Source organism: Apis cerana, linkage group LG9 (assembly GCF_029169275.1).
Source record: "Apis cerana isolate GH-2021 linkage group LG9, AcerK_1.0, whole genome shotgun sequence".
NCBI classification, from domain to species: Eukaryota; Metazoa; Arthropoda; class Insecta; order Hymenoptera; family Apidae; genus Apis; species Apis cerana.
The window spans coordinates 3,827,835-3,853,184 of record NC_083860.1 but is presented as its reverse complement, the minus strand read 5'-3'; the positions used below and the strand labels follow the sequence as shown (position 1 = coordinate 3,853,184).

Below are 25,350 nucleotides of genomic sequence, written 5' to 3'. Positions count from 1 at the left end.
TTTTTTTTTGAAATAAAAATATAAAAAATCATAAAAATTCTTCTTAAATAAAGTTAATCTTTAGCTACATCTCTGTTTACATATTAAAAAAAAAATCATACGATGTTTTGCTTATTGTTTATATAGTTACATAACTTAATAAACAAATAAACAAAAATCATTTTTTAAATTATCGCGTTTAACAATATTCAAATATAAAAAATAGAGATTATACATTATACAAAATAAAATACAAAGACAAACTATTCCATGAATTTTGAACTTTTACTTTTGTAGTATATATAAAGTCTATACATACATAACTTTAATATAAAGTACTAAAAAAGCAATAAAAAAAAGTTTGTATTTTAAGAGAATGAAAAAATTAAAAAAAATTTAAAAAGTTATTTTTTCATGATTTTATTTTGTAGAAATTTCGTAATTTTGTATGACTTATTGAGTTTAAAATAATGTTTCATGATCAAACTTTTTATTTTATATATATTTTTCTAAATGAAGGCTATAAAGCATGTTAATGATGTCACGTTTATGTAATAGTTTTATCATTATTATTGATATCTTTATCAATATTTTTTGTGTAGAAATAATAGATAATATCTCGTCATTAGTTAGTTTCTATTTGTAAACTTTTAAAAATAGATAAATATTTTTATTTTATATCATTTTATGTAATTTAAAATTAATTTCGTGACAATATATTATCTAAGTCAGTTAGATATCCTAAAATATATTTAAATATAAATAATCATATGAATAATCAATTATTATAATTACGTGAAAATGACATAAAATAAATATAATAATACCGTTTTATATTTTGCATATGATTATAAGTAAAAAAGAAATTTATATTTGTATTAAAAGGATGGATTACATTGCTAAACAACCTATGAAAACTTGAAATAAAACTTGCATGGATTGCACGTAGAGCAGTTTTCTTATTCAACACGCATCTTTTTCTTGCTTTTGCATTGTTACTTACCCATTCGCCCCTAGTCAACAAATATACGTCATCGTTCGTACACGCGGTGCATGCTTACGCGCGCGCAACCAACCCCGGATTCAATACGTGCACGCATAACCTAAGCTATACTCACGCTACGCATATCAAATAGCCACGCATACAAGCATTCACGTATCGTTTAACTGTCAAAGTACTATATTCCTCTCACCGTTGTACAGTATCTTACATCCCTTTCACCCCTCCTTTCAAGCTGATTCGCATTTTGACACTTGCCCCCCTCCCTTTCATTCAGTATGACTCACACTCGTATAACGCAGCTGTCTTATTCTTTCTCACGGATTCGTTACTCACTTGCCGATAATCTCGCAGAGCTCGTAAACCTCGTCGAAGAGAACCTCGTCGTCCGCCATAATAGCGACGAGGAGGTCGAAGAAGTCGACCGAACGAGGATGATATACGCGCCAAAAGGCGCGTCAAAGCTATGCGAATTCGTAATAATTCGTAAGGTGTGCAGATATACGTCTTTCTCCTCTCGTAGCCTAAGCCGACGGAGCTGTTGTGTTTCGTGTCGTGCCGTGTGGAATACGCGGCGGCGTGAACGTAGCCGCGTATCGTGGATTCACGGCCGCCTTCGTTCTCCCACCCTCTTCACTCCTATCTCTCTCTTCCACCGACAGCAACGTATTCGTTTTCCTCTACGCGCACGTTACGCACATACACACATATATATGTACACAACCATGGATAATACACCCGTATAGCACGCCCGATTATCGTTGCACTGGCACTCCGATCAGTACACGCGAGTCTGCAACCGTATAGCTGAGTTATATTATTAAACCGTATGTAATATTTTTCACGATGGCAAGGGTGCCCAAGACACAATCGACACCGCCTTTAAGCCTTACTTTACTATCGCCGGCAAAGACAGTATACACAACTAACGACAATACGTAATACAGACGATTACACGGTCGTATCCTGACTCAAGCACGAAGAAAACCGGATCTGGCCGAATCGGTTGCTTCTACGGAGCAGTCGGTCGTACAATTAACAAGACCGATCAGTGAGAAGCGGCCAGACAGACACTGATGTCACTACACACACTTTCCTCGTCTGTCAAAGGCTGGAGCAGTAGTTTCACTCGCTCCGAAGCAAGACTGGTTGCATAAAACGCGGCGAGCGACTGCGCCAACTGACTATCTCCCCTCTAATTCCTCCAATTCTGCTCCATATGGCGGGGCGGGCGTGGCGCCGCTTCGCGTGCAACTTTTAGTGCTTTAAAACATTCTGTCTTTTACTTGTTCTCTCAACAATATTTGCAAATCGTATGAGAACGCAACTATGGAACATACCTACAATGATATTATAATATTCGATGATATTCAAATTCTACACGTAAGAGACGGAATACGTTCATGATAGCTCCTATGATAAATAATACAAGTTATCAACGGAGCAATATATATTGAACTTATAATGAAATCTAAATACCAATAATAGAATTTACATAAAATATATAATTATAAGATACGGAAAAATAAATTTATATAAACTATACGAATAATCAAAATCTATTAAGAACAGACGTGATAAATGAGACTTCGTCATACACAATCTGAAATATCGACTTCGAAAAAAACCAGACATAACTAAATAACAAATTAGGTAAAAGAATAATTTTTATTTAGATATGCTTCGTTCCTCACTATAAAATACCGATTTCAAATCGATAAAACAGTGTTTATAATGACTATAATTTATAAAAAGAAACGATATGAAAGATATATAAAAAAAAATGTATAAAACAAAAAGAAATATATTTATGTCATATAAAAAATCTTAAAAATCCTCAAAATTCGGAAAAAATCTTCATGCAAGAAAAAGTAATAAAGCTATAAAGACAACTTACTATAAAAAAATGAATCTAATAACAATTGCTTATAATAATAAATATACCAAGCCATTCTAATTTAAAAAAAAATATTGCTATTAGAATTCAATTACTATACATACAAAAATATTTTTCATTAATATTAGGTTTTGCAAAACATTCAATCATTGATCGCTTTACAAACCAAATAACAAAAGAAGTTTTAAGAAAAATTTATGCGAAAAACTTTATCCTACAAAAATCTAAATAGTAGATTCAAAATTGATTAGCAGTGCCATCTTTCGAATACATCTTCTTAAAAGCAGGACAAAATAAAATAAGAATCGCACTGCAGTGCCATCTGTTGAACGATTTTAAATAAATCTTTTTAAAAGCAGGATAAAGTAAAGTAGGAAACGAACTGCAGCGCCATCTATTAACTAATTCCAAACGAATATCTTTAACACCCAATAAGTGGCAGTTATCTTCAACCGGTAAGTTAATCTTCTTTTGAAAAGATGTAGCGAGTTCTCGACAGATGACGACGTACATCAATTCTTATATTATCTCTATCTCCTCTCCATTATTCGTGTTCCTTGTCTATATTCAGTTACAACTACATCCTACAGATGGCACTGATCTTCAAATTTTCTTCAAAAGATTACTCTTTCAAAAAATTTTTTAAAGATTCGTGAAATCCACCTATCGAAAAGTTTCAAATCACGGGAAAATATAAATATCTTTTTTATTCCATTCCTACTGAATTTATATTAACTTAGGAAATGAATAAAACGAAGGATTAACAAAACTATAAAGTAAAAATAAAAATTAGTGTACCACGCGACTAGATTTTTGTTCAAGATAAAACAAACGATAATTATATCCTAATAAATACTTTACACGTAATATTTCTTTCCAAAAGAAAAATATAGTTTCTTTTTTCGTTTATCACGACAAATTGCAGAAGACAGAATACAAAAATATTCTGCCATAGATTAAATTTAATTGATCTATGCACATATCTAATCGGTGATTTGTATCTTATGTTTCAAAGTACTTCGAAAAAATAATGACCATAACTGCAATTTACTGAGGCCAAAATAGAAATTGCATTATTTATATTACCGAAAAAGAAAAATAAAAGATTCTCGTATGTTCCACAGTTTCAAAAAGAAATTTCATGCAACGTGCTATTCGTCAATAACCTACTAGGAAAATTTGCTACATGTATCAAACGAATCTAACAGACATCACAATTAATGTCTATATATATACTCTGATTTAAATGTTACTATTTATCTAAATATACGAATAAATTTCTCACCAATATTTCTTAACATCAGATTTGCAAAACAAATTCAATCATTGATCGTTTTGCAAAACGAACAACGAAAGAAATCTTAAGGAAAATCTATGCGACCTATGCTAAACTTGAAAGTAAAAATTAAATGAGACACAGAAACAATACTTTCTACATGTATCAATATTTTGTACAATCATTGTCATGAAAATATAAAATATTGATAATTATAAAGTTCGAAGACAAACAAAAATAAAACATCTTCCATTACTACTGTTACACTACATGATATTACTACACATATACACAAATTCTATTATTACTATTATATTATATTACGTATATTATATATACGTATTATATTATAATACGTAATAACATTTCCATTATTATTTATTACAAATAAATTCTATTCCAAGCACTATTTCTACAACAGCAATTCTAAAAACCATTTGTTTATATTTAAAATTTTTTATTATTCACATACTAACAATTTTATGAATTTTTGAATGTAATTTAACTTAAAAATATCCTAATCGTAAATGTAACTAATCTAACACGATCCTTAAGAAATCTATGATTCTTCGTAAATGTCTACCTATTTTTACCATTAATTAAATCCCATCCTTGTTACTACAATTCTATACAAGTTCTATAAAAGTTCAATGTACAACGATGCGAAGATTTATTTAAAAAGTTTACCTACAAAAGAATCTCAATAAAATGAGAAGAAAGAAAAAGATGAATTATAATTTAAAAATCTAACTATTCTTTGTTTGTTTCCCACTAGTCTCTAGAAACAAATAAGATTAGCATTAGTAAAAATTGTGTAAAACATACTTACTTTCGAATTGCTGATATTTTCTAAAAATACATGATCGATACTATCCGAGAATTAATATCTGAAACAAACTTATTTAGAAAATTAGTATAACATTTAAAAAAAAGAGAGGAAGAATAACTATAAAATAATATGATATGGAATAATAGAAAAAAGTAAGTTTTATAATGAACATTCACGATTATTGATTCTAAAAAATTTTAGCGAAACGGATTTAAATTTTATATTTTTAAGGATTTTGTAAAACACACAGCGATAAAGTCAAACATACATATTATTATAGCAATATTTTCTGAAAAAAATGTGATAAAGGCTGCTGAAGAAGAACTGAAAAAGAAAAAAAAATATCTTCCATTCGATATAAACCCGAGCAACAAACCGCGAGTGGAATATTCATTTTCGCAACACTAATAAATATTTTTTTTTTTTGTAAAATAAAAAATTTTCTAAAATCAATCGCGATGAGTGCTTTCTATTTGCGACATTAATTAATTTAAAATAAAAAAAATGAAAAATTCCCGGAAATAATCAATTATTAACGTAACATTATCACATGCACTCAAATTTAAATAACGCATAACGATATTAAAAATCGAAATCTGGCGAAAAATCCTCTTCTTAATGATTGCTGTTGTACAATCACCCTTGTTAGCTTTTTTAGCTTTTTTAAGGTGATTCAGGAACGTGAATGTTACCACGATTTCAGTGGAAAAAATTTGGGCATTTCATATTCGCAACACTACTTGAGCAAACGCGATTATCTGTAACGCAACGCTAATTTTTAAAACGAAATCAATAAAAATTATTATTTCTGTACGATTAGAAAACAACCGTATCAATTAAAAATAAAACATTCAACGATGAATTTTGATATTGCTTTATGAGAAACTTAATAATTTATAAGAAAGAAACCACGATATTTTATAATTACAACGCTAATGCAAACGAGATTTTGATTCTAACGCAACTCTAATAAAAAATCGCGATGCCCTTGATGACTGGATTTGATGGGTCGGCATGCAATCGACCAGACGACACAACATTTACTACATATTACTAAAACGAGCACAGAGACAAAGTAGTAACAATGACTTCCCATTCTTTGGACCCAAACAAGATCCAAAAAATGAGAAACCATTCGTTGCAGCCCTCTTCGTGACAGTTTGTCGGGCCTCTTCGGTCTTCCTCCTTCGGGCGCAATGCCCGCTGAAACTTAAATCTAGGCTCGAGATTCACTAATCGTAAATAAAAAAAAAAAAGAAAAAAAAAAGTCTAAATCGCGGAAACTGAACGCACATGGACGACTAACGATCGCAGTGACCGTTGTCCGTACATGTGCAGAATCTCGAGCGCAACGTTCGTTTCGAAACCAAATCGCGACCGCGACCGCGGAATTCGAAAAATCGAAAGCAAAGCCAGAAACGAGTGATCATTTGATGATCACTCGTCTCAGCCTTACACTCGATCTCTCAAATTTAATTTCCTGAAACAGGTTGTCACGCGAAAACGCGCCTACCCGACCAGAGACTGTGACAACCTGCCCGGCCCTACCTACTTATAATTAACATTCGCACCAGAAAGTATGCTACCTATCCTACCTAGCCCTATATTTAAAAAAATGGCAAAACAGGCATACCAACACATTCATTCCACGATTCTCACGCATAATGCTCGGGCGCAAAAGCCTACACTAGGGAAAGCGTCCCGGGACACCTCCGACACCCGAGCTTGGCACACTACTTTCACACTCTAACTTTACGTACCTTTTCCTGAAATCGACTGACGATGGCTAGCGACCATTGCGTGGAACGTCATAAAAACGTATGTGTATTTCATAATTTTATTTATGAATATTTATTAATAAAAAAATATGCTTTTAAGGCCAGTAAATTACAAAAATGATGAATAAAATTCGATACCACTGTTATAATTTGAAAATAAGAATTATAGTATTGTTGGAAATCGAGATTAATCGATTATTTTACACATCTCGAATTACTCTGTGAAACGACGCAATTCCACAGCCTAACCATGCACGCACAATGTGGAAAATACATCGCGCACGATACACTAACGCATCGTCAGTCGCTGAAAAATTATTATAAACTTAACAACTACAATCGTCATATCCATCGCCTTTCTCTCACCCAAGTAGCGCCTGAGCACGTGAGTGAGATCCTGACAATGGATACGGAAGGGGTTAAATCTGAAAATCCTGAGCTAAAAAGAATATTAGTGTGTCTAACGAGCTAATATTGTAATTCAGGATCTGTTCATTTTATTTTAAACTTTACTAAATTTACTTTACGAATTTGAGAATTATTAATTTTAAAAAAAACATATACAAATGATAAGTAAAAAATTTGACAATTATTAATAAATTTATACATGATAGTCAATAATAAAAAATAATTGATTTTAAATGGAAATATAGATAAAATGAAAATAACCTCAAGCGATCTCTTCATCAAAGCATGTTTTCGAAAAACATATAAAACTAACGTTTAAAATTTCTTGCTCTGATTCAGAAATCTACTTGTCGCGAAGCATCTTCTTGCACGCATTTCAAACATTTTTTTACGGAGAAAATAATTTTACATTTAAAATCATAAGTTTGTGACAAAAAATCAAATAATTAAATATTACAATAAAATCAAAGATAAAATTAAAAATTATTCGTTATCATATTGATAAAATGAATTATCAATAATATCGAAATAGTATTGTAACGAAGTCGGAGGATATCGGACTTCTTCACCAAAAGATTGAAATTGTTTTACTATCTCATTTATGGGAACATTAATTTATATATATATATTATTCATATGATTATTTAACTTTCATTTTATAAATAATTATGACGAAAATCATTTTCAAACTAATTTATATCATTCGTATCAATATTACATTAATATATTACTTCATGTAGAATTAACCATTGATATCTTGGTAAAAACGCGACGTGCAAGAAGATCTATCCTATTCTAATAAATAAAATACAAGAAAAAGAATCGTTACTACTCACGGGTGGTAAATACCCGCGGTCACTGTGCTCGTGCAAATATCTACGTATACAACCAGTCACCTGTGTCGATTCGGACCTTTCATCCTACGACATGATCGAGTGACCAGAGGAACATAAATGCATGCGACTCACCAATAGATGCGAAGAATCTACCATGGCTTACAGGATGTCCAGTAGTCATCGAGTGTGAGTAAGTAAAAACTGTAAGAAACCATGGAATACCATTGAAATACAATACTGATTGATTGAAAAAGATGAAATAAATAAAAAATATATAAAAATAATTACCTCTTCGCGTGATGGATGACCGCCTTATTCTCTTGAGCACTGACTCTATCTTATACCGAAAACGAATATTATTTTAAAAAAAGGAAAATAAAACAAATAAAAAACTATTAACGCGTTCGTTTAATTTACAATCGGCGAACAAGCACTGACTCTAATTTCGCGATTATCATAAGTAAATTTAATTAGAACTATTGTGTTTTAAAATATTAAGAAAACTATTACGAAGCAAACACTGAATCTATCAACCGCATTGCACGCGGTCATAAAAATTCTCTGGAAATAAAGTTGTATCAATAATGAAAGCTCTATAGAAAAAGAAGTAAATTGATCTCTTTAGATTTTCCTTCTTTTTCTTATCAAACATTTGTTTCAGAAAATATTACCCTCTTTAAGTCTAGTTATTAATTTTTCACAATAAAAAAATTTCTTATATGTATAAAAAGATTGTACATATATTTTTAAATTACTGTACAAACATAAGTATTGATATTTTGTCGTGAATGTTCATTATAAAACTATAAATATACGTTGAAATAATATAGTATAAATCACATAAATATGATCGAATAAAAATAGAATAAATACATACAGTACAAAAGCGAAAAATCAAACTTCTCTTTGAAAAAATATTAATGTCCATATTGGAATTCTTCCCGTCTTTGAAGTTGAACTATTAATCTGAAAATAACTTGTACAAAAGAAAATAATAATTTTCAAATTAACGTATAAAATGTTTAAAATTAACCGACCTCGTGAAAATAAAATAATAATCAATCATAAATTCCATTTTAGAAACTCGTAATACCAGTTAAATGAAATTGTAATCAATGAAATTGTGTCAAATAAATCATGCTAAAGAAAAGAGAAAAAAATACTACCGAAAAATTGCCAATTATAATAATGAATCCGTATTGATTGAATACTGATATACGAACGATAAATAATATATAATTATGGAAGAAAATATGCGCCTATTACATAACAAATAGATCGCATACTATAAAAAGGAAATTTTCTAGTCACCACGAATATCGACAGTAACGCTTTGTGTCTCTATTTCGATTATCGAATTATGAATTAGGGAAAGGGGCGTTCGACAAATCGAAAAATGTCGAAAAATGTCGAAAAATGTCGAAACGTGTCGGAACAAGGGGTGGGTGTCACATGAACGCGACTCCCAATTTCTTGGAAGAGATATGTTATGAAAAAAATGTCATCAATCTCGAGCATAACAACAAACGAAAAGGAAAGAAAAATACGTAAATATTACAATGAAACGCATTTAGGAACGCAATACATATTTAATCAATACACTATTGTGATTTATTTCGACAAAATAAAATTGATTTTCACTTCAATAAAAATAGATAAAAAGTATATATTATAGAAATTTATTCTAAAATCTTTGTTCGTAAAGAAACAAAACATTATCAGAAAAACCACAAAAATTACTAGAAATTTATCGTGACATGTACGTATTATAAATTATTTTTCAAAGTTATCTCGACAATCAAACAACAATTTTAACGAACGAAAATCAAAACTATAAAACAAATGTATGAAAAAAATATATTAAGATGAAGCAACAAGTGAATATCGGCTGAACAAAACAAGAACTACCAATAGCACGAATAACTTCAACAATGGAATACATGATCGACGAAAAAAACACAAAACACTAATTAATTTCTTCGTTACAATAATAAATGGATTAGAAAATAAACAAAACTGATAGTAATTTTCAAATTTGAGAAGAAAATATTAAGAGAATTACTTACTGCTTAGTTATTTACTTACTTAGTTGAATTAGCGAGACCGGTTGCGATCGCACGTCCTATCATGATGATTTTCCACAGGAAACTGACGCCATCTGTTATAACTCAAATTGGCGTTTTCTGATTGGCTGATTATTCTAAGCCAATTCGATAATCGAAATCGCGTGAAAAATTAAAGTATTTTACATTATATTTTTATTATTCTAATTAAAAATATATTAATTTATTTGTATATTACTAATTTTTAATATTTTTAACATTTATTGTTCTATATATCTGATTTTTATATTTATGATTCTTTTATTAATTCAATTATGTATTGATTTATTTATCGATTATCGATTCAGCGATTATTTATTTATTTGTCTAGTTATGTATATATATACATTTATTCATTTATTATCATCTAAGCTTTTTTCGCTTTAAATTACAAAATTTATTTTGATACGGAATACGCTTACAATGAACTTACTTAATTAATATAATTAACCTGATTAATATAATTTATTAATTATTCTATTAATACCTACAATCCAGTCTATCCAATTAATTAAAATAATCAAAAGAAATTATGCAGAATTTAGACTGGACTGCAGGTGTGCGTAGTTCTTGGCTTGCCATCGTTTTCCGAAGCACTATTATTGATAACATAGATATTTCAAAAAATTTCTAATAAAATACTGTAATGTAATTTTGCATAATTTTGAAAAAAAGAAGAATTTTTAGAAAACGATGCCAATTACCAGGTCTCACCCAACGAGGAGGTGACTACGCATCGAGACCCACCTAAAACTAAAAAAAAAAATATATTACAATGAATTTAAAATTAATAATTAAGTTAAAAAAACATAACTAGACAAATAAATGAGAAATAAATTTATGACAAAAGGATATATAAAATATAAAAAATAAGTCTTATAAAAATAATTTAAAATATAAATTATATATTTATATACATATAAATTACAAGGATCTTTACATTGTTCTTTACAAAAGTTTTTTACATTCTTCGCAATTCTTCTCGCAATTAATCTCACGTCATCCAACGATGAGGCTTAAATCTAACTTAATCTAGATCTTAATACTAAGTCTTAAATCTACGATTTATATGTCCTCCTGGCATCATCCATATCAAAGATACGCTCCTATTTAAAACGAAATAAAAAAAAAAAGAATTGTTAGATATTCAATCGAAATACAAATGCCTTCAATCATTGCAAAAAAGAAGGAAAAAAAGAACAGAAAAACAAGCGCAAGGAGAAATGTAAAAATCCAAAAAAGAAAAATGAAAGAAAAATTAAGAAGAAATTAAAAAATTTGAATCATAGGCTTTATCACAACTTATGTCAATGGATTTACGAGAATCACCAGACAGATATTTATTGATCTAGTAGAAGAACGACTTACATTTTGACGACACAAAAACAAAAAATAAATCCACAACCATCAGAGTCGATTTACAAGAACGACATTCGATCACAAGACCTTATTCTTATCCAATGCCAAAAAATCATAAGAGCCTAGCCATAAAAAGAAGAAGAAATCGAAAGAAGAATAAGAACAATTTGATTTTATTCGAGAAGAAAAGAAACAAAGATATATTGAAAATACTTTAATTTATCCTATGTTAGGAGTGTATCTTCATATGGAATATGCTCACAATAAATACATAATTTAAATATCTATCTTATATTCTATTTAAAATTAAAATTTAAATCTAACTTTAAGCTAAAACATATATATCTCCGTCATGTCCCGTGAGTTTGAAAAATGAAGTAAATCTAAAAAAAAATCTGAAATATATATAAAAAAAAATCAATTAAATGAAATATAAATGAATTCTGAAAATCTGAAATCTGAAAAAAAAATAAAAATTGAATTATGATATTTCACATAGAAATTTCGAATATTTATACAAGTAGTTTAAAAATAAACAATTAAAAAATAAAAAATACTAGATATATAGACAAAGTTAATTAAATTTTAGCATAGAAAAAAATTTAATTTTAATTTTGACAACGAATAATTATTGTAATTCAAAGAAATGCACTGAATTCATATTAATATATCATAGTAAAAATATTAAATAAATTAATATTTTTACTATAATCATAATGATTTTAAATAATATTACAAAAATTAAAAAAATTTATACGAATAAATTTTTTAGCAATATTTTTATAAACAAATGCTTCAATACTTACTTAGGGACGCTGAAAAAAATAGCCAAAAGAGGCTATAAAGTAATTTCGTGATCCAAAAAAGGGACCACACTTTTGCAGTTTTTGTAACTGCATTTTATGATCCATAAATAGGACCATTTCCACATTTTATTAGTGGAAGAATTATGGGCATTTTATATACGCAACGCTATTTTCAAAAACGCGAAAATTTTTTAACGCAACACTATTTTTAAAAACACGATCATTTTTTAACGCAACACTACTTTCAAAAACGCGATCATTTTTTAACGCAACGCTACTAATTTTAAAAATAAATTTAATATAAACAATATTAATAAGAATACAAATAAATTGGAAACTATACTATACTAATATATTATACTATAATTAAACAAAAAAAATTAAAACAAAAAAACATACAAATTTTTAATATTAATTTAAAAAAAAAATTACAAAATTAATTTATATCAAGATTATCAAAAAAAATCGCGATATATTTTAAAACGCAACACTAAAGCAAACGCGATTATTATTTATTCGCAACACTAATGCAAACCGTAATTTATTTATCGCAACACTAATTCAAAAATCGCGATTGCCCATTTGTCCATGATGATTGTACGTTGGGCCGGAATGCACATCGGCCAAATAAATACAACTACTACAACACAACACAACTACTACTACTACTACTACTACTACTGCTACTATTACTGGACTCTAAACGAGCATAGTGACAAAATAGTAACAATGACTTCCCATTCTTTGGACCCAAACAAGATCCAAAAAATGAGAAACCATTCGTTGCAGCCCTCTTCGTGACAGTTTGTCGGGCCTCTTCGGTCTTCCTCCTTCGGGCGCAATGCCCGCTGAAACTTAAATCTAGGCTCGAGATTCACTAATCGTAAATAAAAAAAAAAAAGAAAAAAGTCTAAATCGCGGAAACTGAATGCACATGGACGACTAACGATCGCAGTGACCATTGTCCGTACATGTGCAGAATCTCGAGCGCAACGTTCGTTTCGAAACCAAATCGCGACCGCGACCGCGGAATTCGAAAAATCGAAAGCAAAGCCAGAAAAGAGTGATCATTTGATGATCACTCGTCTCAGCCTTACACTCGATTTCTCAAATTTAATTTCCTGAAACAGGTTGTCACGCGAAAACGCGCCTACCCGACCAGAGACTGTGACAACCTGCCCGGCCCTACCTACTTATAATTAACATTCGCACCAGAAAGTATGCTACCTATCCTACCTAGCCCTATATTTAAAAAAATGGCAAAACAGGCACACCAACACATTCATTCCACGATTCTCACGCATAATGCTCGGGCGCAAAAGCCTACACTAGGGAAAGCGTCCCGGGACACCTCCGACACCCGAGCTTGGCACACTACTTTCACACTCTAACTTTACGTACCTTTTCCTGAAATCAACTGACGATAGCTAGCGACCATTGCGTAAATCGCGATAAAAATATTTTAATTGTACTTGTAATTCTATTTATGATTGAAAGAATACGTGTAACTTAAAAAAAAGATGATATTACTGGATTAAGTAATACAAAATTTGATAAACAATATAATTATAATTTGCAATTAATTTCATAGATATATATAATATAATTTCATAGAAGATGTAATAACAAATGCGATAGTTTGAATTTTTATGAAAATTAGTAATAATGAATGAAATAATAATCATAACCGACGCAATTCCACAGCCTAACCACACACACATAATGTGGAAAATACGTCGTGCACGATCACTAACTCATCGTCAGTCGCTGAAAAATTTGTATAAACTTATCAACTAATCGTCATACCCATCGCCTTTCTCTCACTCAAGTAGCACCTGAGCACGTGAGTGAGATCCTGGCAATGGATACGGAAAGGGTTAAACCTGAAAATCCTGAGCTAAAAAAAGATATATTAGTATAATATTTTGTATCTAACGGGCTAATACTCTTTAATTCATTTGAATTATTTCAAACTTTATTTTTCTAATTTAATGAAATATTAATTTTAATATTTACTAGGCAATTTTTGATTTTTAATTTTAATTACTAGGCAAAATTTGAAAAAGAAATTTATTAATGAAAATAACCTCAGACGATTTCTTCATCAAAACATATTTAAAATGAAAGCAATATTCAAAACGTGTTGCTTTGATTCCAAAATCTATCTGTCGCGAATTGTCTTTTTGCACATATAATTTAATATATTTTCGTAAACAAGAGAAAATAAAATAAATAATAATTATATTTTATTTTAAAATTGAAAATTTTGATTTGAAATTTACTAAAAATTTATTATTACGTGAATGAAATAAAAAATAAAAACATTTTGTTTTCAATATTATTGTTTTTAATATTCAAAAACGCGATGTGCAAGAAGACCTAGCCTAAATTGATAAATAAAACATACAAAATGTTACTACTCACGAGTATAATAAAATACCCGTGGTCACTATGCTCGTGCAAAAATCTACGTATACAACTAGTCACTCGTGTCGATTTGGACCTTTCGTCCTACGACATGATTGAGTGGACCAGAGGAATTAAAAAGCATGCGACTCACCATTAGATGCGAAGAATTTCTATGGCACACTGGGAAGTCATCATCGTGTAGAAGGATGTAGCACATCTAATAAAAAACGAAATATAATTTAAAATATAATTGAGATAATTTAAAAAAATTAAAATAAAAAAAAGGAAATTTTATTAGATTAATGTAATAGTAATAAAAATTGAAATGTTAATGAATATTAATAATGATAAAAATTAAAAATTAAAAATGATTCTATATTGTAATAAAGAGTAAGAAATTTTTTATTTTAAATAAAATAAGATATTTACCTCTTCGCGTGATGGATGACCGCCTTATTTTCTTGAAAGAAGCACTGGCTCTAATTTCGCGTTATCCATTAAAGGATTTAAAAAAACTATTTCGAAGCAAACACTGATTCTAATTTCGCGTTATCCATTAAAGGATTTAAAAAAACTATTTCGAAGCAAACACTGATTCTAATTTCGCGTTATCCATTAAAGGATTTAAAAAAACTTTTACGAAACAAAGCACTGATTCTACTGATCGCATTGCGCGCGATCACAAAAATAACACTATCATTAGAGGGGTAGATTAGAAAAAGAAGTAAAATATTTCTTTAATATTTTTCCTTCTTTTTTTTTATGAAGCATTTGTTTAAGAAAATATTGCTATATAAAATATTATTTGTTATAATTATATCTAATATTTTAAAATATTTATGAATTTTATAAATTTAAACTATTAATTTAGAAAAATTACATTGTTATAAAAGTTATAATTGTTCGTTGTCAAAATTTAGATTATAAATTTATTAAGATATATTGCTATAAATATGCTATAAATATTCGAAATTATTTGTAAAATAATCAAAATACTATAATTAAATTAAATATAATACAATGTAATATATAACAAAATATATATATATAATTGAATTAAAAAAAATCTGAAACATACAAAAAAGAAATTAATGTAGTTCTTAGCTTACCATCAGTTTCCAAAAACTAATGTAAAATCTTTATAATATAAAGCTACTAACATAATATTTCAAATATAATTTTAATAATATAATCTTTCTAATATATTTATAATCAAATAATATAAAAAGGAAACCGATGCCAATTACCAGGTCTCACCAACTAGGAGGTGACTACGTCGAGACCCAGATATTATTAAAATTTATTTATTTATACTATATTATTATAAAATTAAAAAATAAATATAAAAAAATAAATAAGTAAATAAATAAAAGAATATGCGAATAGAATATAAATAAATAACTGAAAGAGTAAATGAAAGAGTAATGAAAAAATAAATTGAAAAATAAATATTTAAAAAAAATAATATGTAAACGAATAAATAATTAAAGCAATAAATAAAAAAAGCAATAAATAAAAAATAAATTGAAATAATTAAAAAATAAAATGAAAAAATAATATATTATATATAATAGCAATATTATAAATATTAATATAAAAATAAATTTTATAATATTAAAAATTATTTGTTATGTTAACAAATTTAATTAAAATGTTATAATATCGATCTACTCCTCAATTAAGTTCGATAAGAAATGATCGTCCCGTCGCGACCTGTCTTGTATTTATAGGACGCGAAAATTTACGGAATTATACGTACTTTGCCGATCGTTTCAAAATCAAGTTTTCGAATATAGCGATTAATAATTTCTCAATTATTAAATTATTATTGTTAATTTATGCATCTAACAATTTATTATAACTTATTACGATGCTAAATGTAATAATTTATATATATATATGTCATTTTTCGAAATTATCCCGACGATAAAACGATAATTTTTATAAATAAAAATCAAATTCGTAAAAGAAATTTATAAAAACCTATATTAAGAAGCAACAAGTGAATTCGAATTCGAATCTCGATTCAACGAAGCACGAAATGGCGGTAATCTTGACGAAAACGATTAACGGAAAAAACACGAAAAAATTCGAAATATTAATTAATTTCAACATTATTAGTAATAAATAAATTAATAACTAAACGAAAATAATAATAATTTATAAATTTTATAACGAAATATGAACAAAATCACTTATTGCGCAGTAGAATTATCGAAATCAACGACGATCACATATACGCGTTATAAATCATTTTTCGAAATTATTCCGACGATCAAACGACAATTTTTATAAATAAAAGTTAAATTCGTAAAAGAAATTTATTAAAAAATCTATATTAGGATGAACGAACAAATGAATTCGAATCGACGAACCACGAAATGCCGGCAATCTTGACGAAAACGATTAACGGAAAAACACGAAAAACTCGAAATATTAATTAATTTCAACATTATTAGTAATAAATAAATTAATAACTAAACGAAAATAATAATAATTTATAAATTTTATAACGAAATATGAACAAAATCACTTATTGCGCAGTAAAATTATCGAAATCGACGAAGGTCACATATACGCGTTATAAATCATTTTTTGAAATTATTCCGACGATCAAACGACAATTTTTATAAAAAAAAATTAAATTCGTAAAAGAAATTTATAAAAAAAAACCTATATTAGGATGAACGAACAAGTGAATTCGAATCTCGATTCAACGAAGCACGAAATGGCGGTTATCTCGACGAAAACGATTAACACGGAAAAAACACGAAAAACTCGAAATATTAATTAATTTCAACATTATTAGTAATAAATAAATTAATAACTAAACGAAAATAATAATAATTTATAAATTTTATAACGAAATATGAACAAAATCACTTATTGCGCAGTAGAATTATCGAAATCAACGAAGGTCACATATACGTGTTATAAATCATTTTTCGAAATTATTCCGACGATCAAACGACAATTTTTATAAATAAAAATTAAATTCATAAAAGAAATTTACAAAAATCTATATTAAGATGAAGCAACAAGTGAATTCGAATCTCGATTCAACGAAGCACGAAATGGCGGTTATCTCGACGAAAACGATTAACGGAAAAAACACGAAAAAACACGAAAAAACTCGAAATATTAATTAATTTCAACATTATTAATAATAAATAATTAATAATTAAACGAAAATAATAATAATTTATAAATTTTGTAATAAAATATGAAAAAAATCACTTACTGCGCAGTAGAATCCTCGAAGCCAGCGACGATCACACATCCACTCACTATGACTTTCCGCACTAGACTGACATTCGCGCGCCAAAATTCTATTAGATGCCCTCTGATTGGCTGACATTGTAATTATTTCGATAATCGAAATCGATAATCGAGGAAAATTATGTATTGCATAATATATTTTACTTATTTAAATTAACAATTAAAAATAGATTATTAATTTAATTTAATATTAATAAATTTTAATTTATTAACTATACATTTTACTTTTATATTTATATATTTTCTTATTAATTCATTTATTTATTGATTTATTTATCGATTTTCGATTTATCGATTATCGATATATTTATCTATAATTATTTATTTATGCATTTTTTTTACACAAAATTATTTATTTATTTTATTTTTATATATTTATTTATATATTTGTCTAATAAATTTTTCATAAATAAATTTTTTGTCCATTTATTCCTATCCATTTAAATATATATATATATTTACTTATTTTATTTATTTTTTTATCTCATTTATTCACATATTTTTCCATTTATTTAATTATTTAAACATTAATTCATTTATTCATTTAATAATTTATTTTTAGACTTTTTTGTATTATTCACAATCTCTATTTGTATCAAATTATATATTCACATATATTATATATTTATATATTTATTATTTACTATATGCATGAATCAATTTATTTATTTATTTACTTTTTCATTTGTTTAATTATTTATATATTTTTATAATAAACTCACTTATAATGAAAAATATTTATAGACTTCTGATTTTGTTTACTTATATACAGATTTACATTACTTATTCAATTACTTATTCATCCATTTGTCTAATGATTTATATTCCACATATTTTTGTTTTATCCATTTATGCATGCAATAAATAATTTATTAATCTCTTTATTTATTTAGTTTCTTATTATTTATCTATATATTTCACTTCTTTATACATTCCTATGTTTAGTAATTTACATGTAGACATATTACTACATTACTATTGATATATTAATTATAAAAAATATTATGCAATTCTTATATTTATATTATATTTATACATTTATATATATTAATATAATAAATAACTAAATAAATTAAGGTATAAACAAATAATTTGATGCATGTATAAATTAATTAAACAAAAATATGTAAAAATAAATGAATACACACATGAATGAAAAAAAATGAAATGCATCAGTAAATAACTAAATAAAAATACCATAATTAAATAATAATGTAAATAATGTAAATTGATGCATAAAGAAAAAAATAAAACAAAGAAAACTCACCAAATATGAATGAAAATACATACAAATAAATAAACAAAGAAAAAAATTAATAAATAATTTGATGCATGCATAAATGATTAAGTAAGAAATGTGTAAAAATAAATTATTGGTCAAATAAAAGAATAAATAATAAAATACACAAAGAAATAAAGAAATAATTTGATACATTTACAAATTAATTAAATAAAAATATGAATTTGTTTTAATTTTTCTTTATGCATCAGTTTACATTGTTTACATTATTAAGTAAAAATGTGTAAAAATAAACTATTGGTCAAATAAAATAATAAATAATAAAATACACAAAGAAATAAAGAAATAATTTGAAACATTTACAAATTAATTAAATAAAAATATGAATTTGTTTTAATTTTTTTCTTTATGCATCAGTTTACATTGTTTACATTATTAAGTAAAAAATGTGTAAAAATAAATTATTGGTCAAATAAAAGAATAAATAATCAAATAAACAAAGAAATAAAGAAATAATTTGATACATTCACAAATTAATTAAATAAAAATATGAATTTGTTTTAATTTTTTTCTTTATGCATCAGTTTACATTGTTTACATCATTACTTAATTATAGTAATTTTATTTGATTATTTGATACATACATAAATGATTAAATAAGAAATGTGTAAAAATAAATTATTGGTCAAATAAAAGAATAAATAATCAAATAAACAAAGAAATAAAGAAATAATTTGATACATTCACAAATTAATTAAATAAAAACATGAATTTGTTTTAATTTTTTTCTTTATGCATCAGTTTACATTGTTTACATTATTAAGTAAAAAATGTGTAAAAATAAACTATTGGTCAAATAAAATAATAAATAATAAAATACACAAAGAAATAAAGAAATAATTTGAAACATTTACAAATTAATTAAATAAAAATATGAATTTGTTTTAATTTTTTTCTTTATGCATCAGTTTACATTGTTTACATCATTACTTAATTATAGTAATTTTATTTGATTATTTGATACATGCATAAATGATTAAGTAAGAAATGTGTAAAAATAAATTATTGGTCAAATAAAAGAATAAATAATCAAATAAACAAAGAAATAAAGAAATAATTTGATACATTCACAAATTAATTAAATAAAAATATGAATTTGTTTTAATTTTTTTCTTTATGCATCAGTTTACATTGTTTACATTATTAAGTAAAAAATGTGTAAAAATAAACTATTGGTCAAATAAAAGAATAAATAATAAAATACACAAAGAAATAAAGAAATAATTTGATACATTCACAAATTAATTAAATAAAAATATGAATGAAAAAAACAATGAAAAAAATGAATAAAAAATTTGATGCATGCATAGATGATTAAATGTGAAAAAAAATTATAAAATAAATAGAATAAATATTAAAATAAAATTAAAAATTAAAAATTTAAAAAAAATACATATTGTTATTTAATTAATTTGTGGATGAATCAAATTATTTCTTTATTTTTTTGTGTATTTTATTATTTATTCTTTTATTTGACCAATAATTTATTTTTACACATTTCTTATTTAATCATTTATGTATGTATCAAATAATCAAATAAAATTACTATAATTAAGTAATGATGTAAACTGAAAATTAAGTAATAATGTAAACTGATGCATAAAGAAAAAAATTAAAACAAATTCATATTTTTATTTTTATTTAGTAAATTCATATTTTTATTTAATTAATTTGTAAATGTATCAAATTATTTCTTTATTTTTTTGTGTATTTTATTATTTATTCTTTTATTTGACCAATAATTTATTTTTACACATTTTTTACTTAATAATGTAAACAATGTAAACTGATGCATAAAGAAAAAAATTAAAACAAATTCATATTTTTATTTAATTAATTTGTAAATGTTTCAAATTATTTCTTTATTTCTTTGTGTATTTTATTATTTATTCTTTTATTTGACCAATAGTTTATTTTTACACATTTTTTACTTAATAATGTAAACAATGTAAACTGATGCATAAAGAAAAAAATTAAAACAAATTCATGTTTTTATTTAATTAATTTGTGAATGTATCAAATTATTTCTTTATTTCTTTGTTTATTTGATTATTTATTCTTTTATTTGACCAATAATTTATTTTTACACATTTCTTACTTAATCATTTATGCATGTATCAAATAATCAAATAAAATTACTATAATTAAGTAATGATGTAAACAATGTAAACTGATGCATAAAGAAAAAAATTAAAACAAATTCATATTTTTATTTAATTAATTTGTAAATGTTTCAAATTATTTCTTTATTTCTTTGTGTATTTTATTATTTATTATTTTATTTGACCAATAGTTTATTTTTACACATTTTTTACTTAATAATGTAAACAATGTAAACTGATGCATAAAGAAAAAAATTAAAACAAATTCATGTTTTTATTTAATTAATTTGTGAATGTATCAAATTATTTCTTTATTTCTTTGCTTATTTGATTATTTATTCTTTTATTTGACCAATAATTTATTTTTACACATTTCTTACTTAATCATTTATGCATGTATCAAATAATCAAATAAAATTACTATAATTAAGTAATGATGTAAACAATGTAAACTGATGCATAAAGAAAAAAATTAAAACAAATTCATATTTTTATTTAATTAATTTGTGAATGTATCAAATTATTTCTTTATTTCTTTGTTTATTTGATTATTTATTCTTTTATTTGACCAATAATTTATTTTTACACATTTTTTACTTAATAATGTAAACAATGTAAACTGATGCATAAAGAAAAAAATTAAAACAAATTCATATTTTTATTTAATTAATTTGTAAATGTTTCAAATTATTTCTTTATTTCTTTGTGTATTTTATTATTTATTATTTTATTTGACCAATAGTTTATTTTTACACATTTTTTACTTAATAATGTAAACAATGTAAACTGATGCATAAAGAAAAAAATTAAAACAAATTCATATTTTTATTTAATTAATTTGTAAATGTATCAAATTATTTCTTTATTTCTTTGTGTATTTTATTATTTATTCTTTTATTTGACCAATAATTTATTTTTACACATTTCTTACTTAATCATTTATGCATGCATCAAATTATTTATTAATTTTTTTCTTTGTTTATTTATTTGTATGTATTTTCATTCATATTTGGTGAGTTTTCTTTGTTTTATTTTTTTCTTTATGCATCAATTTACATTATTTACATTATTATTTAATTATGGTATTTTTATTTAGTTATTTACTGATGCATTTCATTTTTTTTCATTCATGTGTGTATTCATTTATTTTTACATATTTTTGTTTAATTAATTTATACATGCATCAAATTATTTGTTTATACCTTAATTTATTTAGTTATTTATTATATTAATATATATAAATGTATAAATATAATATAAATATAAGAATTGCATAATATTTTTTATAATTAATATATCAATAGTAATGTAGTAATATGTCTACATGTAAATTACTAAACATAGGAATGTATAAAGAAGTGAAATATATAGATAAATAATAAGAAACTAAATAAATAAAGAGATTAATAAATTATTTATTGCATGCATAAATGGATAAAACGAAAATATGTGGAATATAAATCATTAGACAAATGGATGAATAAGTAATTGAATAAATAATGTAAATCTGTATATAAGTAAACAAAATCAGAAGTCTATAAATATTTTTCATTATAAGTGAGTTTATTATAAAAATATATAAATAATTAAACAAATGAAAAAGTAAATAAATAAATAAATTGATTCATGCATATAGTAAATAATAAATATATAAATATATAATATATGTGAATATATAATTTGATACAAATAGAGATTGTGAATAATACAAAAAAGTCTAAAAATAAATTATTAAATGAATAAATGAATTAATGTTTAAATAATTAAATAAATGGAAAAATATGTGAATAAATGAGATAAAAATAAATAAAACAAGTAAATATATATATATATTTAAATGGATAGGAATAAATGGACAAAAAATTTATTTATGAAAAATTTATTAGACAAATATATAAATAAATATATAAAAATAAAATAAATAAATAATTTTGTGTAAAAAAAATGCATAAATAAATAATTATAGATAAATATATCGATAATCGATAAATCGAAAATCGATAAATAAATCAATAAATAAATGAATTAATAAGAAAATATATAAATATAAAAGTAAAATGTATAGTTAATAAATTAAAATTTATTAATATTAAATTAAATTAATAATCTATTTTTAATTGTTAATTTAAATAAGTAAAATATATTATGCAATACATAATTTTCCTCGATTATCGATTTCGATTATCGAAATAATTACAATGTCAGCCAATCAGAGGGCATCTAATAGAATTTTGGCGCGCGAATGTCAGTCTAGTGCGGAAAGTCATAGTGAGTGGATGTGTGATCGTCGCTGGCTTCGAGGATTCTACTGCGCAGTAAGTGATTTTTTTCATATTTTATTACAAAATTTATAAATTATTATTATTTTCGTTTAATTATTAATTATTTATTATTAATAATGTTGAAATTAATTAATATTTCGAGTTTTTTCGTGTTTTTTCGTGTTTTTTCCGTTAATCGTTTTCGTCGAGATAACCGCCATTTCGTGCTTCGTTGAATCGAGATTCGAATTCACTTGTTGCTTCATCTTAATATAGATTTTTTTGTAAATTTCTTTTATGAATTTAATTTTTATTTATAAAAATTGTCGTTTGATTGTCGGAATAATTTCGAAAAATGATTTATAACACGTATATGTGACCTTCGTTGATTTCGATAATTCTACTGCGCAATAAGTGATTTTGTTCATATTTCGTTATAAAATTTATAAATTATTATTATTTTCGTTTAGTTATTAATTTATTTATTACTAATAATGTTGAAATTAATTAATATTTCGAGTTTTTTCGTGTTTTTTCCGTGTTAATCGTTTTCGTCGAGATAACCGCCATTTCGTGCTTCGTTGAATCGAGATTCGAATTCACTTGTTCGTTCATCCTAATATAGGTTTTTTTTTATAAATTTCTTTTACGAATTTAATTTTTTTTTATAAAAATTGTCGTTTGATCGTCGGAATAATTTCAAAAAATGATTTATAACGCGTATATGTGACCTTCGTCGATTTCGATAATTTTACTGCGCAATAAGTGATTTTGTTCATATTTCGTTATAAAATTTATAAATTATTATTATTTTCGTTTAGTTATTAATTTATTTATTACTAATAATGTTGAAATTAATTAATATTTCGAGTTTTTTCGTGTTTTTTCCGTTAATCGTTTTCGTCAAGATTGCCGGCATTTCGTGGTTCGTCGATTCGAATTCATTTGTTCGTTCATCCTAATATAGATTTTTTTTAATAAATTTCTTTTACGAATTTAACTTTTATTTATAAAAATTGTCGTTTGATCGTCGGAATAATTTCGAAAAATGATTTATAACGCGTATATGTGATCGTCGTTGATTTCGATAATTCTACTGCGCAATAAGTGATTTTGTTCATATTTCGTTATAAAATTTATAAATTATTATTATTTTCGTTTAGTTATTAATTTATTTATTACTAATAATGTTGAAATTAATTAATATTTCGAATTTTTTCGTGTTTTTTCCGTTAATCGTTTTCGTCAAGATTACCGCCATTTCGTGCTTCGTTGAATCGAGATTCGAATTCGAATTCACTTGTTGCTTCTTAATATAGGTTTTTTTATAAATTTCTTTTACGAATTTGATTTTTATTTATAAAAATTATCGTTTTATCGTCGGGATAATTTCGAAAAATGACATATATATATATAAATTATTACATTTAGCATCGTAATAAGTTATAATAAATTGTTAGATGCATAAATTAACAATAATAATTTAATAATTGAGAAATTATTAATCGCTATATTCGAAAACTTGATTTTGAAACGATCGGCAAAGTACGTATAATTCCGTAAATTTTCGCGTCCTATAAATACAAGACAGGTCGCGACGGGACGATCATTTCTTATCGAACTTAATTGAGGAGTAGATCGATATTATAACATTTTAATTAAATTTGTTAACATAACAAATAATTTTTAATATTATAAAATTTATTTTTATATTAATATTTATAATATT

General features: G+C 25.2%; 1 protein-coding gene and 1 long non-coding RNA gene across 20 annotated transcripts in view; both read right to left on the bottom strand.

The window, feature by feature from the left end:
* The window catches only part of LOC108000913 (peripheral plasma membrane protein CASK), a 235,199-nt gene extending 230,152 nt beyond the window's left edge, over nt 1-5,047 (bottom strand). For 17 of the 19 annotated variants that reach the window (XM_062079490.1, XM_028668225.2, XM_028668220.2 and 14 more), the window contains exon 1: nt 1,316-2,160. In XM_062079490.1, the coding sequence (XP_061935474.1) occupies nt 1,316-1,374 (59 nt within the window). In that variant the 5' untranslated portion in view covers nt 1,375-2,160. Of the gene's footprint in view, nt 1-982; nt 1,243-1,315; nt 2,161-4,981 lie in introns of those variants that run through there. The other 2 variants (XM_062079503.1, XM_062079502.1) reach the window with 2 other exon arrangements.
* A 5,943-nt stretch (nt 5,048-10,990) lies between these two features.
* LOC133666650 (uncharacterized) lies at nt 10,991-15,964 on the bottom strand. Its single transcript, XR_009831061.1, has 2 exons — nt 15,109-15,964; nt 10,991-14,896 (listed from the first exon to the last, which is right to left on the bottom strand). It is a non-coding gene; the product is annotated as an uncharacterized LOC133666650 (long non-coding RNA).
* Between the last annotated feature and the right edge of the window lie 9,386 nt (nt 15,965-25,350).